At 57.8% G+C, this 19,616-nt stretch overlaps 1 protein-coding gene across 7 annotated transcripts; it reads right to left on the bottom strand.

Annotated features, from left to right (window-relative positions):
• Nucleotides 1-3,761: 3,761 nt before the first annotated feature.
• PDLIM7 (PDZ and LIM domain 7) lies at nt 3,762-19,586 on the bottom strand. Of its 7 annotated transcripts, XM_082453551.1 has the most exons (14): nt 19,482-19,586; nt 18,423-18,528; nt 14,532-14,683; nt 14,421-14,451; nt 13,839-13,957; nt 13,403-13,423; nt 13,008-13,144; nt 12,810-12,846; nt 11,784-11,845; nt 11,400-11,637; nt 10,225-10,405; nt 4,474-4,594; nt 4,261-4,376; nt 3,762-4,105 (listed from the first exon to the last, which is right to left on the bottom strand). In XM_082453551.1, exons 2-14 carry the CDS (start codon nt 18,516-18,518, stop codon nt 4,019-4,021), a joined length of 1,398 nt encoding a protein of 465 aa, XP_082309677.1. In that variant the 5' UTR covers nt 18,519-18,528; nt 19,482-19,586; the 3' UTR covers nt 3,762-4,018. The 7 variants fall into 7 exon arrangements, with proteins under 7 accessions (XP_082309677.1, XP_082309678.1, XP_082309679.1 ...); XM_082453552.1 differs by lacking the exon at nt 13,403-13,423; XM_082453553.1 differs by lacking the exon at nt 13,839-13,957 and having other exon boundaries at nt 13,407-13,423.
• Nucleotides 19,587-19,616: the final 30 nt, after the last annotated feature.

Raw genomic sequence — 19,616 nt, 5'->3', positions numbered from 1 at the left:
GCTGAGTTAACCTTCTACTGCCCCCGGGCCCTGAGCGGGAGAACCTAGGCTGGTCTTGGGACTCTCCCTGGCCACTCTGTAGTGACCCCACTGCACAATCTCCCAGGGCTGACCCCAGCCTCCTGAGTTCTCCGCAGGCTCCCAGCAAGCTTCTTCTTGCCCCACCATAGCTCCTGGAACCCTAGGGTCACCCCCGCACGCCCTACCCTGCCCCACTTTAGGTCCCAGTTGGGGAGGAGCCCTTCCTCCACTCTCAGGTTTGGCTTTGAACTCAGGCCAACTCAGGTTCGAATCCCAGCCCCGGCTGCTGCCCCCTGTGTGCCATGGGGCAGGGCCCTTTAGCCCCTAGCCTCAGCTCCCTTTCTATAGCAGGACCCTGTGTACCCTGTGAGTGTTCCAAGGCCCAGCTGGGGCCCAGCACCAAGAAGGCAGCACCAGAATCATCAGTTCCTGCCTGTGTACCCTGTACTCCACCGCCTGTCTCCCTGCTGACTTCAAATGAGCTCAAGCTGCTCAGAGCTGGGAAATGCCCCTCCCTGGCCTGCTGTCTCTCCAGCTGCCCACTCAGCCCCCCTCCAACGGCTCTGCCCCCTCGGCTGGGGGGACTGCACTCTCCAAGGGAGCTAATGGCCTCCCATGCCCGGTACAAAGACATTTCCCAGTACCCTTGGCCTCCACCTGCATAGCCTCACACCCAAGCTTGAGAACACCGTGATCCCTGCAGTTCTGTGTTGGGGAGGGCGGCTGCTTGGACGTGCAGTGGGGAGCACCTTGGCCTTTGATCCATGGAGCAGCAGACCCGGGCCATTCAGGCTGGGTGGCTCTGGAAGGTCACTTTCCCTCTCTGAGCCTCAGGTCCCTCATCTGAAACATGCCTTTCATGACATCTCTCTTAAGCATGTTTTGATGATTAAATGACATCTAAGAGATTGCTCTGTGGTTCCGGCAGAGAGAGAGGTGGCTGTTCAGAGCAGGTGCCCATGCTTGTTTATACTTCCATCCAGACCAGCTCTGCTTTCCTGAGATTCAGTCCTCAGCTCTCTGCTCTTTGCTCTACTCTCCCTTTACATCGGCCCTCTAATTTCTTCAACCACCTTCCCCTGGCAGGAGCCTCCAAGCTGCCTCCTCCACCCCTCTTGGCTACTCAGCTGACCACGATGGCTAGTGGTCCTCTGGGCCCACCACAGCCAAGCCTCTTAAGACAGTCGTCTACACTCTCATCTACACACTCTCTACACCCTCCCCCTTGATCTTCCAACCCTGGCATCGGAAGTCACCCAGTTGCAAAAGGCCATGGGGACTCCTCAGCCTTACCTGCCTGGTTGACACTCTTGGCGACTTCTGGAAACACTCCTGCCCCGCCCGGAGGCTGTGATCCTCCACTTCTGGCGGCTCCTTCTGCTTTCTCTGCCCAGTGCTGTGATGTCTCTACTCCCCCATCTCTCATGTCTTCTCTATGCTGCGGCCCTGGCCATCCTCACACTGGATTTGGTCCACGTTTATTTTTTTTTAATAGGATTTTTAAAAATTTAACTTAGTTGCCAACATTGAAAAACCAAATTTCACATAGAAGTCTGAATCTCCGGACGCTGTTGGTAAACTGGCAGATCTGGCTACAGCTCAGCATTCCCACACGGCTGCCCCCAGAGGCCCCCCACAGACGGCTTCCAGCAGCACTCACCATCCACCCCTCTCCATGGAAACCAAGGATGGACTGAGAGAGCTTCATGGTTCAAGAGAAGTGGGAGAGAGTATATTTCTTTGTGGAAGTGAAAGATACTCTGCATTTAATATGCCAAGGATGTCTAGGGACTTCCCTGGTGGTCCAGTGGTAAAGAATCCGCCTTCCAATGCAGGGGACGTGGGTTCGATCCCTGGTCAGGGAACTAAAATCCCACATGCCACGGGGCAACTTAGCCTGAGTGCCACAACTACTGAGCTCACGTGCCTCAACGAGAGAGCCCGTGTGCCCCCCACGCGCCCTGGAGCCCGCGTGCCACAACTAGAGAGAGAAAACCTGCACGCCACAACTAGAGAGAAGCCCGCGTGCCACAACGAAGAGCCCACGCCGCAATGAAAGATCCCGCACGCCTCAATGAAGACCCCGCATGCCTCAACTAAAGACCCGACACAGCCAAAAAAATAAATAAAATAAATAAATAAAATAAATATTTTTAAAAAGGCAACAAGAAATTCTTTTAAAAAAAATAAGCCAGGGAGAACTATGTTGAAAGAAAACCACATCCTACCTGCCTTGCTCCTGATGTGACCTGCCTGGGCCCCTCTCTGGGCATCAAAGACAAGTATCTATGATAACTGCCCCAAACTCACTCCCAAATTGAATCCAAGGTGAATCTAGACTTGAATCTTCTGCTGCTCCCTGAATTGGTCTCCTAAATGTCCCATAGGCACCTCATTCAGTCATTCAACAAACATTCACTGGGCATCCACCATGTGCTAGGTACTGTTGTTCTAGGCTCTGGAAAGACGACATGAAATTGGAAAAACCCGAATGAACTTTTTGGCCAACCCAATAACACAGGAAGCCCTGCACTCATGCTCCAGGGGTCCTCGAGAGAACACAACAGAGAGGCCCGTCTCTTCTCTTAAAGAGGACAGGCCCAAGCACCTGTTGAGAATGCCAACAACTTTAGATGTGCTGAGGTTCCTCATGCCAAGGGAGCCCTGGAGGACAGGTGGCCATGGGCACACTGAATTGTCTTGGCCTAGTTTGGGGCCTTTCCTCAGTCCCTCTCCAGTCCAAACTTGGAACAGGAGAAATGACAGTCCCCCTGGGGTAGTGGAGGGCACCAGTGGGAAGCAAGAGACCCCAGGGAAAGATGGGGCCACCACCATAGCCTCCAGGTTTTGAGGTAGCAGGCAGAAGTAAGCTTCCGAAGGAACATCCCTGGAGCATGGCACTCAGTGCCGGCCAGTCCCAGGACAGTGCAGCCAGCTTCGTACCTGCCTTCTAGTCTGGCTCATGGCTCAGCAGCTGTGCAACTTTGGTCAGGTCTCCTAAGCTTTCATCTATAAAATGAGAATAACTGCAGGCACCTCACAGTGTTGCTGGGAGGATCATGTAAGACGATGTGAGGAATGACTGGTATACTCCAGATGTCTAGCAGACCTGCCTTCCTTCCTCTCCTCACCTCTCATCCCAGGTCTCCACTCTGGGCTCCCTGGGACCTGTCACTGGATCCCATCTCTGCCTTTTGGCTTGTTGCTCCTCTCTTCCCCTGAGTCCTGCCCCTCCTCCCAGTCTCTCTCCTTCTGTTCACCCCACTCACGGCTCTCGGGGCTTTTTCTACAACACAGATCTGAACACTTCTGTGCCCTGACCTCCCCACCGCCACCTTGTCCTCAGGAAGCAGTCCTGGCTCCTTGTCCTGGCACTTGTGGCTTCCCAGGACCGGAGGGCTGCCCTCTCCAGCCCCACCTTCTTTGCCTGCAGCATACAGATGGCAGCGGTCCCTCTAGGCCCTCACTCTGGCGTACTGTTTTCCATGTCCCATCCCTGAGGATGCCCCTCAACTCCTCTTCTCTGACCTCCACGCCAGGCCAGCCCAGGCGCCCCCCACTTCTGCGGGTCCTGGGCCCAGCACATGCGATTCCCCTTTGCCTCCTCCTGCTGACTGAGAGTCCTCCATGTCCCCATCACAGGACCACCAGGATGGTAAGCCCTGGAAAACTTAATCTCCACCCTGCTACGTGCCTCAGATCCCACCTTTCTTGATGCGTAGGGGGAAGTGCACACCGGACACAGCTGGATACAGGTTTATTGTGGCACTGTATGTGAAGAGGGGCCGGTGTGGCCAGCACCAGTGTGCAGAGGTGGTGGAGGGAGTGGGGGGAGGTGAAGCGGGTGGGCAGGGGCTCAGGGAACCGCAGGCTCAGGCCAAGAGTCGGGGTTGGGCAACTTTTGCTGCCCCTACCCAGAAATCTGGGGTGATGACTCCAGAACCAGCAACCCCTCCAGCTGGACAGGGCGGGGTGGGCAGCAGTGGGTGGGAGGGGCTCACACGTGGGAGAAGGCGTGGCTCTTGCAAAGGGGCTTGTCCTTCTTGGAGTAGAAAGTCTTTCCTTCCAGGTTGATCTGACATATCTGGGAACAGCCAAGGTCCAGTTACATGGGGTTGGAGGTGGCAAGAGAGGCCCCTTCCCAACCACTTAGGAATCCCAGAGGCAGGGGTGGGAGGGAGGGTGGTGAAGAACACAGGGCTCTGGGGGCGGAGCCTGAGTCGGAGGAGGGGCACTCACCGCGCACACGAAGCACGTATCGTGCCAGCTGAAGCCCAGCGCCTCCAGGAAGCGGTCCCCGGCATCGATCTTGAAGTCACAGCCTCGGCATTTTGTGCCAAACATCTTCTCATAGTCTGGAGACACACAGAGAGGAAGGGGACCCTGGGTTCTCCCCTGCCCGCACCCCGCCCCCTCACCCAGCCCCGCCTCCTTGCCTGTTCCACCCCATACCTCGCTCGCAGTAGGGGGCTCCTTCCTCCATATAGAAGGCCCTGTTCCGAATGGGTGTCTTGCAGGCCGCACAGGTGAAGCAATGCACGTGCCAGGTCATCTTCAGGGCATGCATGATCTCCTGGGAGGAAGCGACAGTCACTTGGCAGCTCAGCACCCTCCTCTCCAGAGCCGGGGGCACAGGAAAGCAGGCTTGGGTCCTCTTTCTTTCAGGGTAAATGTTACGTCTGCACACGCATTGCTGCTACTTTCTCTCTCCAGCCCTGAGGTCTCCCCGTGGCTGTCCACCATGCCATGTCTAAAGCTCAGCTCCCAATCTCTGTACCCCAAACCTCTCGCATTCCCACAGCTGTCTCCATGTCAGTTGATGGCAACTCCATCCGCATGGGCCAAATTCCCTGCTTTCTCCCACACCTCACTTCAGGTCCACCAGGAAATCCTGCTGGGTCCACCTTCAAGATGCGTCCAGATTCTGACCACTTCTCACAGCCTCCGTGATGTGAGATGTGAGCCTTGGGCACCTCTGACCTGGATGACTGCATGAAACTGGCTTCTGTGCTCCTTCCTCTGCCCCTACAGACTGATATCAACCTGTGCCAGGTCACATCCTTCTCTGCTCCAATTCCTACCTAGTCCACATTTCTCTGAGCAAAAGCCAAAGCCCTGGGAAGGGCCCAGAGGCCAGCAAGTCTGGCCTCTGTCCCTCTGCTCTCCCCACACGGCCTCTCATCCATGGCTGACACACCAGACACACCGTCTTGGGGCTTCACACCAGCTGTCCCCTCTACCTGGACTGCTCTGCACCAGATACCTGCAAGGCTTACCCCTCACCTCCTTCAAGTTTCTGCTCAAAGGTCACCTTCTCCACGAGGCCCACTCTGACACCACCAGTTCATAGGCCAACCCGCCTTCCCAGAGCTACACTCCCAATAGCGCTTTCCTTTTTTCCACACTAACATACTACCAGGTAATTTACCTATTTTGTCTAATGCTTATTGTCTGCTCCCCACCCCCTTCTTCCTGATCCAGTGTAAGGTCCAGGAGGGCATGAAATACCAACTGTTCTGTTAGCAGGTATATCCCAACAGTGCCTGGTCCATGGGTATGCACCACAAGTGCTCGTGAGTTGAGTTAACCTGCTCCACTGGAGGCCTGCCAAAGCAGAGGCTGCTGGTGGGCTGAGCTCTCCCTGGGGCTGGGACCCTCGGGCCAACCAGGACAGCAGCATTCCTATCTGGAGCAGGCAGAAGGCAGTGTGGAGCTCGGAGGGGGGATCAGATCTTTGGGTTCAGCCAGACCTTAGCTGCATGGCTTGCCCAACAGCTTTACCTTCTCTTGACATTTGGCTCCTTCCCTTCTGAACTGAGAGCCTAATCCCAGCTTTGCAGCGGTGTTATAAAGATGGTCCCACATCTGAAGCCAGGGGTCCCAGACCCAGTGCCTGCCAGGGCCAGGTGGGGACTGTGCTGTGGGAGAGAACCTGTTCTCCCTGCAGGGGTGGTGCTGACCACTTCATTTAGGAATGCCTGGAAGGCTCAGGTGGAAATCTAGGTGTTAAAGTCAAATCCAGTTTTTCAATGTTGGCTATTAATTTAAAAATGAAACAGTGTGGACCAAGTAAGACATAAGTGTGGGAAGCACCTAGCTCTCAGCTGGCCCGTGTGACCTCTATAAAATCTGTCATGGGAATTCCTGGCAGTCCAGTGGTTAGGACTCCATGCTCTCACTGCTGAGGGCCCAGGTTCGATCCCTGGTCAGGGAACTAAAATCCCACAAGCCGTGTGGAGTGACCAAAAAAAAAAAAATTTGTCACATCTCACATATACCTCTCAACCACCCTAAGCAGGAAGTTACTGCCACCCCCATTTTAGTGAGGCCCAGAGAAAGTGACTTGCCCCAGGTCATACAGCCAATAGATGGTGGAAATGTGTTTTGAGCCCAAGTCTGGCTCGCTACAAAGCTGGCTCTTCCCACTGCCTGGTGTTGCCTCTTTGCAAGGATAAGACAAAGGGTTGGGGGAAGGAACTTGGCTGTGAGCCCACAGAACAGGGTCTTGGCAGGAGCATAGGGAGCCCAGAGCTGGGCCCAGTGGGAGCGTGGGCAGGGAGGCAGGTCTCTGCCAGTATCCAGAAGAACCCGTGAGCCAGTTTTCCCTATCTTATGCCCAAAGCTTCCTAAATCTATCTGCCTCTCCCATCCCACCATGCTGACCCAGGGCCAGCAGCTCAGTTCTCCTCCTCTAGCTGTCTCCCCCTGCCCCGGGGAAGCTTGCCAGGCACACCTGACCTCAGCAGTCCCCAGCTCTGAACTTCTAACACGGCCCCTGCCCCCCTCTTCCGCCTCATCTCACACCCTCCCTGGGTGTTGCCTTATGACACAGCTCTTCCCTCCTCTTGGAACACTTTCCCCTGATCCTTCTCCATGCTAATTCCTACTCATGTTTTAAGTTCAGCTTAGAGACCACTTCCATCCACTCCTTCAAGTCTTAATTGACCACTTCCTATATACGGGGCACAGCATAATGCGTGAGCAAAACCGCCCTGGCCCCAATCCATGAAGTTCACCCTGGGGAAGAGATGGGACAACAGGACTGGAAGGTAGTGAGCAAACAGTGGGGAGCCTGGGCTGGTGGGGAGGGTGGGTATCAGAGAAAGTGCCCCTGAGGAAGTGCTATTTGAGTCCCGGATGAGAAGAAATGAGGTAAAGAGAGTGCTAAAGAGTATTCCTAGCAGAGGACAGCCTGTGCAAAGGCCCTGTGGTGAAGGGAACAACACACTGGCAAAATGGAGAAGCCCATGTGGCTGGAGCACAGAGTGAGGGGGACTGGTGGTGAGTGGTGAGCCTTGAGAACATAGTGTTCCAGAGGGTCCCCAGACCAGGGGACAGGTCCCCTCTAATGTGTCCCCTCCAACTCTGCTGAAACAACCTGACTGTCCTGTGTTTCTCTCCCCATGCTCCACTCTGAGCTCCGAGAGCAGGCATAGTCCCAAACACCAGGCACAAGCAGAGCCCAAAGCGTGTGGTAAATTGGGAAGGTTAGCTTCCTGCCCCATGGGAGGGTGAGGTAGGAGCTTCCTGGGGTCTGTCAGGCCCTGGAGTCCCTGCAAGAGGGGAAGCTGAGGGCCCCTGGGCCACACTGTGGAACCACTGGCCTGGGCTGGGGCAGGAGCAGGGCTTGCCACCTTACTCTGGGCTTACTCTAGGACCCAGGAGCCAGTCAGGCTCTGTGAGCCTTGCCCCCTCATCTGCGGCCTGGGTGATAACCCTGCCCACCCAAAACTGTGGCAGGGAGGGACAAGAGTGCCGTGCAACACAGGCAGGGCCATCAGCGAACAGAAGGGCCTTGATCTGTGGGAAACGAACCCAGATGCCAGCTTAGGAAAGGTCCTGGGATCCAGCCCGTTCTGCTAGAACAGTCCAACAGGGTATGGCCTAGGCTGGTGGAGAAATTACTGTGATCTTGGGCAAAATTTCCTCATCTGTAAGATGAGAATAATCCAACTGACTTCGTAGTATGATTAGCTGGATGCTTACACATAGTAAATGACCCACAAGACAAGACTGTGATAATGTCCTTTCTTCCCTTCCAGTCTACTGATGGAGCCCCCATTTTTTGCTGGGCACATAGCTATACCAGACTATATTTCCCGGCCTCCCTTGCAGCTCAGTGTGGTCATGTGATTGAGTTCTGGGCAATGGGATGGAAGTGGAAGGGTTGGGTGGCAGCATCTTCTAAAGATGGCTCCCAAGAGCCTTCCACCCCTTCTTCTCATTCCAACATCCTGCTGGTTGGAACGTGGAAATTTTGCCTGAAGCTCAAGTGGCATCTTGGACTACGAGTGGTAAGTAAGCCAATGTTGAGAATGTCCGAGAAACAAGATACAGGAGCCTGGATCTGCCTACAAGTCCCAGATTGCCCACCTCTGGACTTTCTTAGGTGAGTGATAGCCGCCATTATTTTTTCTATCACTTGCGGTCAAGGTAATCGTCACTAACATGACCATCACTACAGAGCTCTCTAGCCACATCTGGAAGCTCTGCCTATGAATCCAGAAATGGGGAGAAGCATGAGTGGCAAGAAGAGCCCAAGCTGAAAGTCAGCAGTGCCTGGGGCTGCTCTGGTTCGGCCCTCATGCTCTGCAGCCCTGGGCAATTTCTGCCTCTCTCTGGACTTCAGTTTCCATACAGGTACAACTGAAACCCCCTCAACTTGTCACCCTGCCTGTTATGCTCCCCTTTCCTCAGGTTGCTCAGCCCCTGACACCCTCAGAGTCCCCTTCCTCTGTGTGCGCTCCTGGGGGCAGGGCCACACCTGTCTCTTCACGAGGTGCCCCTAGCGTGGGGCATACTGCCCACACTCAGTAAAGAGAACGAATGGGAGAAGGTAGATAGTGCATCACTCTTAACCCATGACATGTGCTGACCCAAGTCCCAAGCCCAGCTCTGGGTGGCAGCTAGGTTGCCCTGCAGGAGACCAGGTCAGGCTATACTGCATATTTAGCCTCAGCGGGAAGAATAGGATTTTGAATCACAAGTTTTTGAGCCTAAATTTCTGGCTTTGCAAATCAATAGTCCTGTGTCCTTCAAGCCCATCAAGTCATCTTTCAGAGTTTCCGTTTTCATATGTACTAGGGGCGGCAGACACTGTGCATTAGCCTCCCAAAAGCCTGTCACAACCCCCTTCTCTTTTGCCTTTCTCTCTTACAGGGGACAGAAGCTAAAATACTGGATTTGCCAGCTTCCCCCATGGCCCAGGTGCTCACAGGATAACAATTCCAACAACTGAGATAAAGATGCAAGTTCCTGGTTTTTCTTCCAGAGTCAAAAGGCAAAACCTCATTAAAAGAAAGCATCTGACCCAACCATTTATCTGGCAACCATGATACAATACACTTGAGGACAAAGATCTACATGCTAAGGATTTCAGAACTTAAAAAGAGGAAAAGCCTGAAGGCATCCTTGAGCTGCTATTCCACCCCTGGAATTCTTGTGATTGAAGTAAATATTACTCCTTCTGTTTCAGCCTCTGTAGTGGGGTTTTCTATTACCGAAGCTGAATGCAATCCCCACACAGCAGCCATCTCTTGTTTTGGCCTGACTAGCACTTACCTCCCTTCTTTGGGTAATGTCATCCTGGTTTTATTTTCAAGGAACCAGTCCTGTGGTTCAGGCAAGGCCACCAGACCCCACTCCAGGAGGGGGTGTCACCCAGGCCTGGCCAATTAGAGTCACGCGGCTTGGTTCGGAGATGGGCATGTGAAGCAAGCCAGGCCAATGGGCATCAGCACGGGGACTCTTGATACATCAACTGGCACAGAGATGCTCTTTCACTTTGTGGTGCTAACCTGGGGAGATGTAACCCTGGAGCCACTGTGGCACCATCTTTGCCGCTTTCTAGGGAAAAGCATGCTGGGAACGAAGCCAACAAAGATGAAACCAGAGGCAAGCAGTAGAAAGACTCCTGATGACCTCGGGATACGCATTCAGCTGGGCCTGAAGTTAGCACCCCTCAGCCTTTCTGATTATTTGCGCCAACGCTCTCTTGCTTGAGCCCTTTTGAGTAGATTTAGGTCATTTGTTAAGAGGATCCTGATTAATGAAAAGTAAGATCAATATAGCAGCCCGACTGTTAGGCTGGTAAGGTTCCAATAGGCTCCTGCAGGGAGAGCTCCCAGGCTCAGGAGTTGCTCAACAACACTCAACACTCAAGGGTCAGACTTGCCTTCCCAGCCACCCGCCAGCCCCACTCACGCCAGTGATCTTCTTCTTGCATTTGGCACAGCTGGGTGCATAGCGCACGTCATAGCAGGGCGGGCAGAAGATGGCGCCCTTTTCCTCGAAGAAGCCACCCTCTTCCAGGACCTTCCCACACTGACTGCACACAAACTCCTCGGGGTGGTACGCGTGGCCCAGTGCCACCAGGTAGCGGCCCCTGGCAGGAGGCAAGGGCAGTGAGCGGGAATGGATGCAAACGAAGTTGGGGCTCCTGGCCAGAACCCCACGGGGTTTACCCAACACCTACTATGAAGCCTTGCAGGGAAAGTTCATTCTCTCCATCTCCAAATAGGGTAGAAACAGGCTTGGGAGGTGACTTGACCAAAGTCACACAGCAAGAGAGACAAAGCTGCACTGTTTTGATGACAGGAGATGAGGGAGAGGGGCAGTGTTGGAAAAGGGAGGAAGGTTACACTGGGTGAGAGCTGCTGATTTAGGCCTAATAAGTTGAACCCAAGGAATTGGTGCCCTGGGGGGGCAGGAGGCCTGGAGTGCCCATGAGCCCTGAAGACCAGTGGGCACTTGAGCTGAGCCTGGTGCCCACCCTGTCCTGCTTGCCTGTTCCATCTGGCCTGGGGAGGGCCCTGCAGGTCCCAGATAAATGGCGATGTCTGAAGGAAGGGGTGCTTCACAGAGCCTAAGAGCTGACAGGAATCTAGAGCAGTGAAGGGCCTGGGATGAGAACTAGGAAGGCACACTGTCACACTGATTCTGGGGGGCTGTGTGACTCTGCCAGGCCCCGGGGAGCAGCGCAGAGAGGGAGGGACTTCAGAGGCTTAGCAGAGAGAGACCAAGCAAGCAGGAAGGAGAGAGGCAGAGGGGCTGGGAAGGGGAGGCCCTTCCTTGCCCAGAGAGCAGCGAATCTAGGGCTGCCGCTTGGCTGTGTCATTGGCACTTCCTCCATTTCACCAGGGCAAATGCTGAACAGAGGCTAATGACGGGTGGGCTGCGGGTAAGGAATGCGGGATTCAGAATCTGAGGAACCAGCCCAGGTCCCTACCCTCACTCCAATAGGGAACCGAATCCTCATCCTCCCGCAGGCGCGGTTGAGATGAGTGGGGAGATAGATGGGGGAGCAGAGATCAGAAAGACACCAGGGTTGAACTTGAGATCAGGAAAGACCATGGTAGGAAAGGAACAGGGCCACCCACCGGATGACCTTGTGGCACTGGTGGCACACGGGAGTCTTGCCATTGCTGCCACCGCTGCCTCCAGGGCCCCCTCCAGCGGCAGCCTGCACAATGGAGGTGCGGTTCTGCATGGGCGTGGGTGTGGCTGGCTGGGTGTGCCGGGTCAGCACCGTGCTGGTCTTGTCCGGGGCGTAGCGCTCAGCGAACGCAGGGTCCACAGCCCAGGGCGGGCGGCTGGTGGGGCTGGGGGTGGTAGGGCCTGCCAAGGCCAGGAAAGTGACTCCAGGGGGGTGTCCAGGGACGCCACAGGACAGTGGGGAGACCCCGGGGCAGCTTGGAGGGGCCCACCCCCATGCCTCTGGAGGCTACCCACCCTTCCCCAGGCCCGAGCCCACTCTCTCTCACCAGGCCAGGGTTCCTGGGGTGTAGCTGAAGCTGGGGCTGGGGCTTCTGTCCTGGGCACCTGGCTGTAAGATCTGCCATTCAAGGCCCTGCACGGCTGAGGCTCCTGGCATGGCTCCACCCCCCAACCTTGGTCCTGCTGGCCCCATGGGAGATGCGTGGGTGCATGAGAGCTGCTGGATTGGACTCCAGGTCCCACTGGGGTAGGGATGGGTAGGGCAGCTTCTCCTAGCCAGGTTCCAGCTGGCTGGTCTGTGGCACAGGGCTGGGAGGTGGAGCAGGGCTCTCACTTCTGGGGCAACTCTTGGGTCTCTTTCTGATGGCAGGGCCCCCTTTGCTGGGTACCCCCACCCACTGAGACCCAGACTGGCAGGGCCCATACTGGATCTTATCCAGCTAACACCCCTTTACCCCAAATGCAAACCAAGCCCACAAAGATAGAAGACAGAGGCAGAAAAAGCAGGGCCGAGCATGTTTATTTTCATGCCTAAGCCAGCACAGACCTGGCAGACAGCAGTACCATAGGGCAAAGAGTGAAGACAGTGTCAGATGGAGCCAGGCCCTGTGCCAGGAGGGCAGCCGAGGCCAGGCCAGTAGGAGGCTCAGTCCAGGGGCAGGAAAGGGAGGGGTGAGGTAGGCAGAAGCTGGAGGCACCAAGGGGGGGTGCCCTGGGAGGAGGAACAGAAAGAGAGAGGCAGAGAGGGCAGCCGGCTGGCGAGGGCCAGGCTACGACTGCACGTTGAGCACGTGGGCAGAGCGCTGGTGGTGCCAGTCCCGGAGGCGGGTGTAGCGTGGGCTCTGCAGCTCCAGGACATACTTTTCCCTGAGGAGCAGAGAGAGAAGGAGGAGAAAGTGGAAGGAAGGAGAGATGGAAGGGAGGAAGGGAGGAAGGGAGGAAGGGAGGGAGGACTGAAGAAAGGAAGGAGAATGGAGAAGCCTGGCTAGGGACGGCCAGGGGCAGACACAGGGTGGTGGGTGGAATGGGAGAGGCAGGAAGTGAGAAAGAGGGGCTGGAGCTCGTCCTGTTACCTTGATTTCTTCAGATGCTCCTCATCCGGGTCTTGCACTGAGAGGGCAGAGGCAGGAATTGACCAAGAGCAGACAGAAGGCCACCCCAGCCCTGAGCCCTGGCAGAGGGTCACGGGGTGCTGGAGCAGGCTCCAGCTAAGCCCAGGCCCAGGTTGGGGGCCAGGAAGAGAGTCTGCCCTGCCCTGGGATGGCACTTACTGAACTCGGTGCCCGTGAGGTGGGCGAGAATGCGGAAGGAACGGGACTGGCCTGTCCCAGGCCTTGGCCGCCAGTCCTCCGTGTCCTCCATCAGCCGCTGCTTGCTGGCGTCTGGGACCAGCAGTCGGAGCGGCTGTCTGTGGGGAGGGTGTGGCTCAGAACCTCATGCTGGGGTGGGCAGCGGGGGCAGCCCCTTCCCAGATTTGGTACATGTGGGCTATAGTGATGGCAGAGTGGGGAAGGGCAAGGCCAGGGCCCTGCTGGGTGGGAGGTTGGATAGGTAAGTGAGAGGGGAGGAGGGCAATCAAGGTGAGAAGAGGGCAGCCAGGGTGGGAAGGGGCCACCACCCAGAGTGCCAAAAGGAAGAAAGAGAGGGACAGGCAGAGGGGGCTCACTGACTTGTCAGGGGTCTGCACCTGTGAAGGAAATAGACACATGGACAGATAAAGGGACAAAGAAATAGACAAGGGGAGGAAGAAAGATGGCAAGGGATCAGAATAGCTTGAGGCAAGGCTGCACTGTCTAGGGCTCAGACGACCCGACACTAAACCCCAACCCCAGGCCACCAGCGAGGGGGCGCTGCCTCGTTCAGAGCCTCCAGAAGGACAGTGCCCAGGCAGGAGCCACACCCTCGGAGGGGCCCTGTGCCTGCAGTCCCCGCCCTGGCCGCCAGGGGTCGCTGCCGCACGGTTCCGGCCCGGGCTGGGGCGCAGCGCAGACTGAGCAGCAGCGGGCAGCGGGCAGCGGGGCAGCGGGCGGGCGTGGGGCTGTGGACAGATGGCGTGGGCGGTGGGCGGGCAGGAGGGGTGTGGGCGGGCAGGGTGCACGTACCCATTCTGCTGCGGGGCGCTGTCAGCGGGCTGGGGGGCCCCGAAGGGCCGGGCCGTCTTGTTGAGGGAGGCGCTGGGTGCAAAGGTGTACCGCGGGGGGTCCGCGGCGGAGGCCAGGGCCTGGGCGGAGACAGAGCGGGCAGGGAGGGCAGGGGCGGGGACCTGGCTAGAGTGGGGTGCCCCCCTGGCGCAGAGAGGACTGGAGAGGACTGCGGCGCTCCAGCCCCACCCCCACACATCTGGCCTGAGGCTACGGGGAAGGGGCGACTCGGGTTTCAAGGGGCCCATTTGGGAGCGATGATCTCCGCCCACGCGGCCCGAGGGCGAGGGCGGACTAGTGCAGCTTGCAGCACAGGCCGGCGGGAGGCAGACAGGCAGACGGACAGACAGGCAGATACGCGTGGTACCCTGACCGTGCGGCAGCCCCCGGCCCAACTCCCAGTCCCCAGACTCCCCAGCTGGCCTCCACCCTCTATTCCCGGCCAGGGATGGGGGTACCAAGGCTGCACCAGGGAGGGCAGGTCAGCCCGGACGTCCAATCCCACCCCGCCTGCCGCCCAGATGTCCCAAGCCCCTCACATACCTTCTGCGGTTTGCTCTGAGGCGGCTGGGCCCTAGAAGAGAAGGGAAAGGGGTGTTGATGGGCAGCCCCAATGGCGTGCCCACCTGCCAGGCCTGCTCAGCGCCCGCATACCTGCTGAGACCCAGGCTGAGGCGCTCCCCGCAGGCACGGATCTTGTTCTGGGCTTCGATGTGTGTGAGGCCCCCCGCATTCTCGCCATCGATACTCAGCACCCAGTCGCCCACGGCCACGCCGGCCTGCGCAGCTTTACCTCCAGGAGTGAGCTATGGAGAGACAGAGGATCATGGAGGCCCAAGGCTCTGCAGGCCAAACTCAGGCCAACAGCAGCCAACCCTGCCTTTCCTTAGCTGCTCCACTTGCAGAACCCAGAGGCCGCTTCATTCAACATATTTCTGGGCAGCTGCTGCATACTAAAGCCATCTGGAAAGGGGTGGGGCTCACCTGAGCTTCACCATCGCCCCAATCACCCTGCTTAGTTATTCGTTCACCTCCAGGGACCCTCCCCACAGTCCAGAAACTGCTGACATCAACAAGCAGCCACCTTCAGGCTAAAACCCAAGCTTCTCAGCTCCAGCCGCAGCCTTGAGGCCCCTGCTGGCCTCTCGCCCAGGCCATTCCACCCACTAGACATGCCCTCTGGCTTGTGCGTGTGGCAAGTACCTCCCTGAGCACTGTTGGGTGCTCTCATTGACCTCTTACACTCCTAGCACCCTGTCCTGGGGCCAACTGCAGGGATCTACCGGAACACTTTGAGCGCCAGGAATAGGCCCCATCACCTCTAGGTTCCCAGTGATCAGAGTGACTGAATGGGGTCCAAAATGTCAGCTGGGGCTTCATAGGTTGTAAATAAATATGGATGTCACCCCAAGCCCTCAACTGCCACATCACCCTCTCCCCCCAATCCTTCAGGCTCTGAGTTGTGAATCCCTGGTTCCCATGGCAAATGAGGAGCAATAGTAGGCTGGAAGGAATGGTCACCACTAGTATGAGCTGAAACTATCAGGATGACCTCTGGGAAGTGGTGGGCTTTGGCGAAGGGAGAGTGGGATGGGCTGCCTCTGGTGTGAGAGAGTCCAGCTATTTATGAAGGCCTCAAATGCTGGAAGGAACCAGGATTTGGCCTTGAGATTAGGAGGAACCAACAGCAGTTTTAAGGCCCGGGGTGGGGTATTTGCCAGGGTCCAGATAGAGGTGACCCTGAAGAACCCAACTGGGCCCTCCCATCCCTCTAGCCTAGTGGCAGCAACACAGGCAGGAGTAGCACTGCTGTTCATACGTCTAAGCCCACAGGGCTGCCTGGCCATCTGGCAAGGGGCCTGGCATTGAGCAGGCTTGGGGGGAAGTGCTGGGAGGCAGATTCACATTGTGAGATTTGAGGGGTACAGGCTGCCTGTGGCCCCATGAGGCTCATCAGGTAGGCTGATGCTCAGACTCAGTTGAGGTAGGGAGAGAGGAGGTAAGGGGTTCCAGAGAGATGGCAGAGGGACCATATGCAGAGAGTAATGGCACTAGGGCAAGAAGGGAGACCTGGGTTTGATGGCTCTATTTCATGCTTGGGAAGTTAGAAGGGTAAGACAGCTGGGTGGCCCTTTCTTCACCTGCTAAAGGATAACAGCAGCTTACATTTATTGAGTACCTAGTACTGCCACACACTGAATCCTTCAACAACCCTGTGGAGTAGAGTCTGGGAATATACCTATTTTACACATGGAAAAACAGAGAGATTAAGTAACTTGCTTCAAGTCGCCCAGCTAGCAACTCAAGAGACAAGGCCAGGACCCTGGCCCTAAGGCCCCACCCTACCAGGCCATCTCTGCTGAGAGCTGGGGCCCAACTCAGAGGTCAGCCCTCTGGCTGGAAAGACCCCCTGACCTCCTAGCTGGGTTTAGGGCTTGGATCCCCTATCTTACCTCTAGTCCAATCCAACCCCTTATAATGGGCATGGGGAAGTGACGCCCTTGCAAGGAAGTGACTTACTCAAGGTTGTGGTGAGTCAGTAGACGGGAAACCTGGTCTGGCCACTCCCTACCCACACTGGCTGGCTCCTGGGAGGTGTGGGCTAAGCTTGAGGTGGGGGTCTCAGGTTGAGCAGGAGCAGTTGGCTCCCAGAGAGGGGATGGGGAGCTGGGGACTACTTCCTTCTCTGGAGTGAGGAGGACAGGAAGCACAGGAGGGATAGGGGAATGATCAGAGAGGGGGAGACAGAAGCAGAAGGGGGGGGCAGGGGGGGCAGGGTGTGTCTGGAGAGAGAAGCAAGAGGGCCCAAGGGACCAAGGAAGGGAAAAGCCAGGGGGCTGGACACTGCATGGAGTAGGGGGTGAGTCAGCCTGAGGGCTCCACTGAGCAGCCCAACCCCCAAGTCCCAGACATTACCTCATCTCCCAGGCCCGGGCCTACAGCCAGCCCTAGCCCCTCCCTGCCCCCCTCCATGCTGGGGTCAGGGGAGAGAAAGGGTGCCAGCCCAGCTCAGAAAAGACCACCTCACACACCCACCCACCAGGGCCTAGGTCCAACTCCAGGGATGGGCTCAGCTAGTGGCCCCACCCACATGCTGGGGCTGCTGACAAGGGAGCCTGGGCTCAGAGTGCCCCCAACAGGCCACATTTGAAAGTCCATCCCTTAGGCTACTTTGTTGCCCATCCCCACCAATGAAGAAACTGAGGCGCAGAGGTCAGCCAAGGCACCAGCCACATTGGCCAGCACTTTCCCAGGGAGGGGAGTATAGGGTAGGTTTCCAGGGCTGGCAAGGCTTGAGTATGGGGTGGGTGTATGTGGTAGGGACACCACTGCCCTTAGCTACCTTGCTGGTAGGGGAGCTTCCAGGGAACCCTGTGGAAGGGTCCCTGGGAACAGTGACTGCCTGCCTGCCCTGGCCACCAAGCCCAACTCTGACAGACTCTGCCTTGGGGCCCCCTCTAGCTGGGCCCTCTGGCCCCCTCCAGGCTGTGCTTGCCCTGGGTTTCCTGCCAATAGCTGCCTGCCCACCAGGAGCCTGGGTGGGCCTCTCTGGACAAGCGGATATGGTGACAGGAAGTCCCCACCCCCTCCTGACCCCCAGGCCACAGTCAGAGACACCAACCCAAGGGCTGGCCTCGTGCTCTCAGGGCAGGCAGTTCGTTCTGTGTCCCACAACTGACCCCACAGCTGGAGCCACAGCCTGGTGGTGATCAGCTGAGGGGCCCACTCATGGGGTTCAGGGGTCCAGGCCTAGGCCAGCTTTTTTCCAGCTCTGCACACTCCAGCCACCAGTTGGCCATCCCAGCATGGGGCTGCATTCTTGGGCTTATAAGGCAATCCCCCTGCCATAGGGAGGAGCCAGCCCCCAGCTCCGCCCCCACCAGAACAGGCTCTTGGGAGCTGAAGTCACAGCCCTAGAGCCCCGTCCCAACCCCTGCTTGGGGTCAAAGGCCACTGCATCCTGAATGGGACCAGTGGCTGGGATATAGGTCCTCACATAGGCCTGGGGAGAGGCGCCCCACCCATCCACGAAAACCGCAGGCCACCCCTGTGCCTGAATTCCAATCCCTGCTTTGCCATGGAATCGCTGAAGGAGCCCCTTTACCTCTCCAAGTTATCTCAACTGGATAAACAGGTTGAGAGTTGCTATTCCTTGGGTGGCAATGAGGATGAAGTGAGATCCTGCAGTCAGAGTGCCCTGCCTGGGGTCCAGCTCCAAGCATTGCTCCCTCAAGCAGCTTAGATCCTTCCTTGAGACCTCAGGCTCCCCTCCTCCAGAAATGGCATCTCCCTGAGCCTCGAAGGTGGCCCCAGGAGCTTCGCGGACTGGCATCAGGTACAGTGCAGTGCTGTGGAAGTGTGGGAGCTCCTTTCCTAGTATCTGCCTAGTTGGGAGTCCTTGTGGCAGGTGCCCACATCTCTGGACCTGGACACCTCCTGGCCTGCTGGCCTCAGCTCACTCCTGCTCAGACTCCTCCCATCACTCACTGGAGATCTGAGCACCCAAAGATTCCTGAGGGAGCCCCTGCCTCAACCTAGGCTCACCCGGGAGATGGAGAGGGGCACATTGAAGTCCTTGCCCCCCTGCAGCCGGAAGCCCCAAGGTGCTGGCCCCTCTAGTACCACCTTGAAGGAATCCATGGTGCCGTTCCTGAGAGGAGAGAAAAGGTGAGTGATGCATAGTGGGTGCACAGGCAGGCCCATCACGGGACACCAGCCTCGGACTAGTGCCAGGCAGGCACTGGCAGACGCTGAGCACACCCAGGGGGAGGGTAGGCGGGCACCTTGTTAGGTTTGGCTGGGCTACTAGCTGGAAGACCTCACTTTGGAAAGACAGGGGCAACCCCCCTTCCCTAAGGAACTGGGAGGGTGAGGGGAGCCCGCATCCAGTCTTGAGGTTCCTCTCATCCAGGAGTGGACCGCAGGGCTAATTTGGCACGGCCTCCTCCTAAGCCAACCTTGAGCCTCGGACTGGACGGCAAGGCCATTCCGGGGCCGGCGCTCCTCTCCCCCGCCCCCAGGTCCCGGCAGGCAGGCCTCGACTGGAGCCTGCTCGGACTATATAAGGCGTGTAAGCTGACACTATGCGGAGAGCCAGCGGAGGGAGCACACGGGGGCTCGGGACGCGAGGGGGAGGGGTGGGGAGGGAGGCAGCTGGAGCGGGTCCTAGCCATTCCAGGACCAGTCGAAGCTGCTGGGAGCCAGGGCGGGACCCCTGGGCGCTGGGGGGGACTGCGCGGGGGCGCGGCCCCTGCGGAGGCTGGTGGGGGCTGGGACTCCAAAGCGTGGCCAGGAAGGAGATTCATCCTGGAGCTCAGTGGGGGTGGTGCCTCCCACACAGGCCTGCTACCATTCCGACGTGACTCAGTTTCTCCCGCCCGGGCCCCATGCACTGGCCGAATTCGGGGAGTAGGGAGCGGCGCAGGCGCCAATCAGCCCCGCCGCAGCCGGCTTTGCCGCAGGAAGGCGGGGGCGGGGGTAGGGGCTCCGGCCCACCGGAGGAAGCGCAGAGCTGGCTAAGACCCCCAGTACCCCCTGTGGTCCCCAGTAGGCCTCTGCCCCCCGCCTGGTCCTGCCCGAGACGCCCCACGCTGTCGCATGTACCTGCTCGGCCCCGCCGGGGCGCTGCTCAGCAGCGGCCTCCAAAAAGCCGCGTTGGGATCCGCCGCCCGAGTTCTGACCCCGCCCCCGTGGCCGCCGTCCGCTTTGAGCCCGCGTAAGGGGGCGGAGCCAGATACC

This window comes from Balaenoptera physalus (genome assembly GCF_965194825.1).
Source record: "Balaenoptera physalus genome assembly, chromosome: 3".
Classification (NCBI taxonomy): domain Eukaryota; kingdom Metazoa; phylum Chordata; class Mammalia; order Artiodactyla; family Balaenopteridae; genus Balaenoptera; species Balaenoptera physalus.
This window is presented reverse-complemented; position numbering and strand designations above follow the sequence as displayed.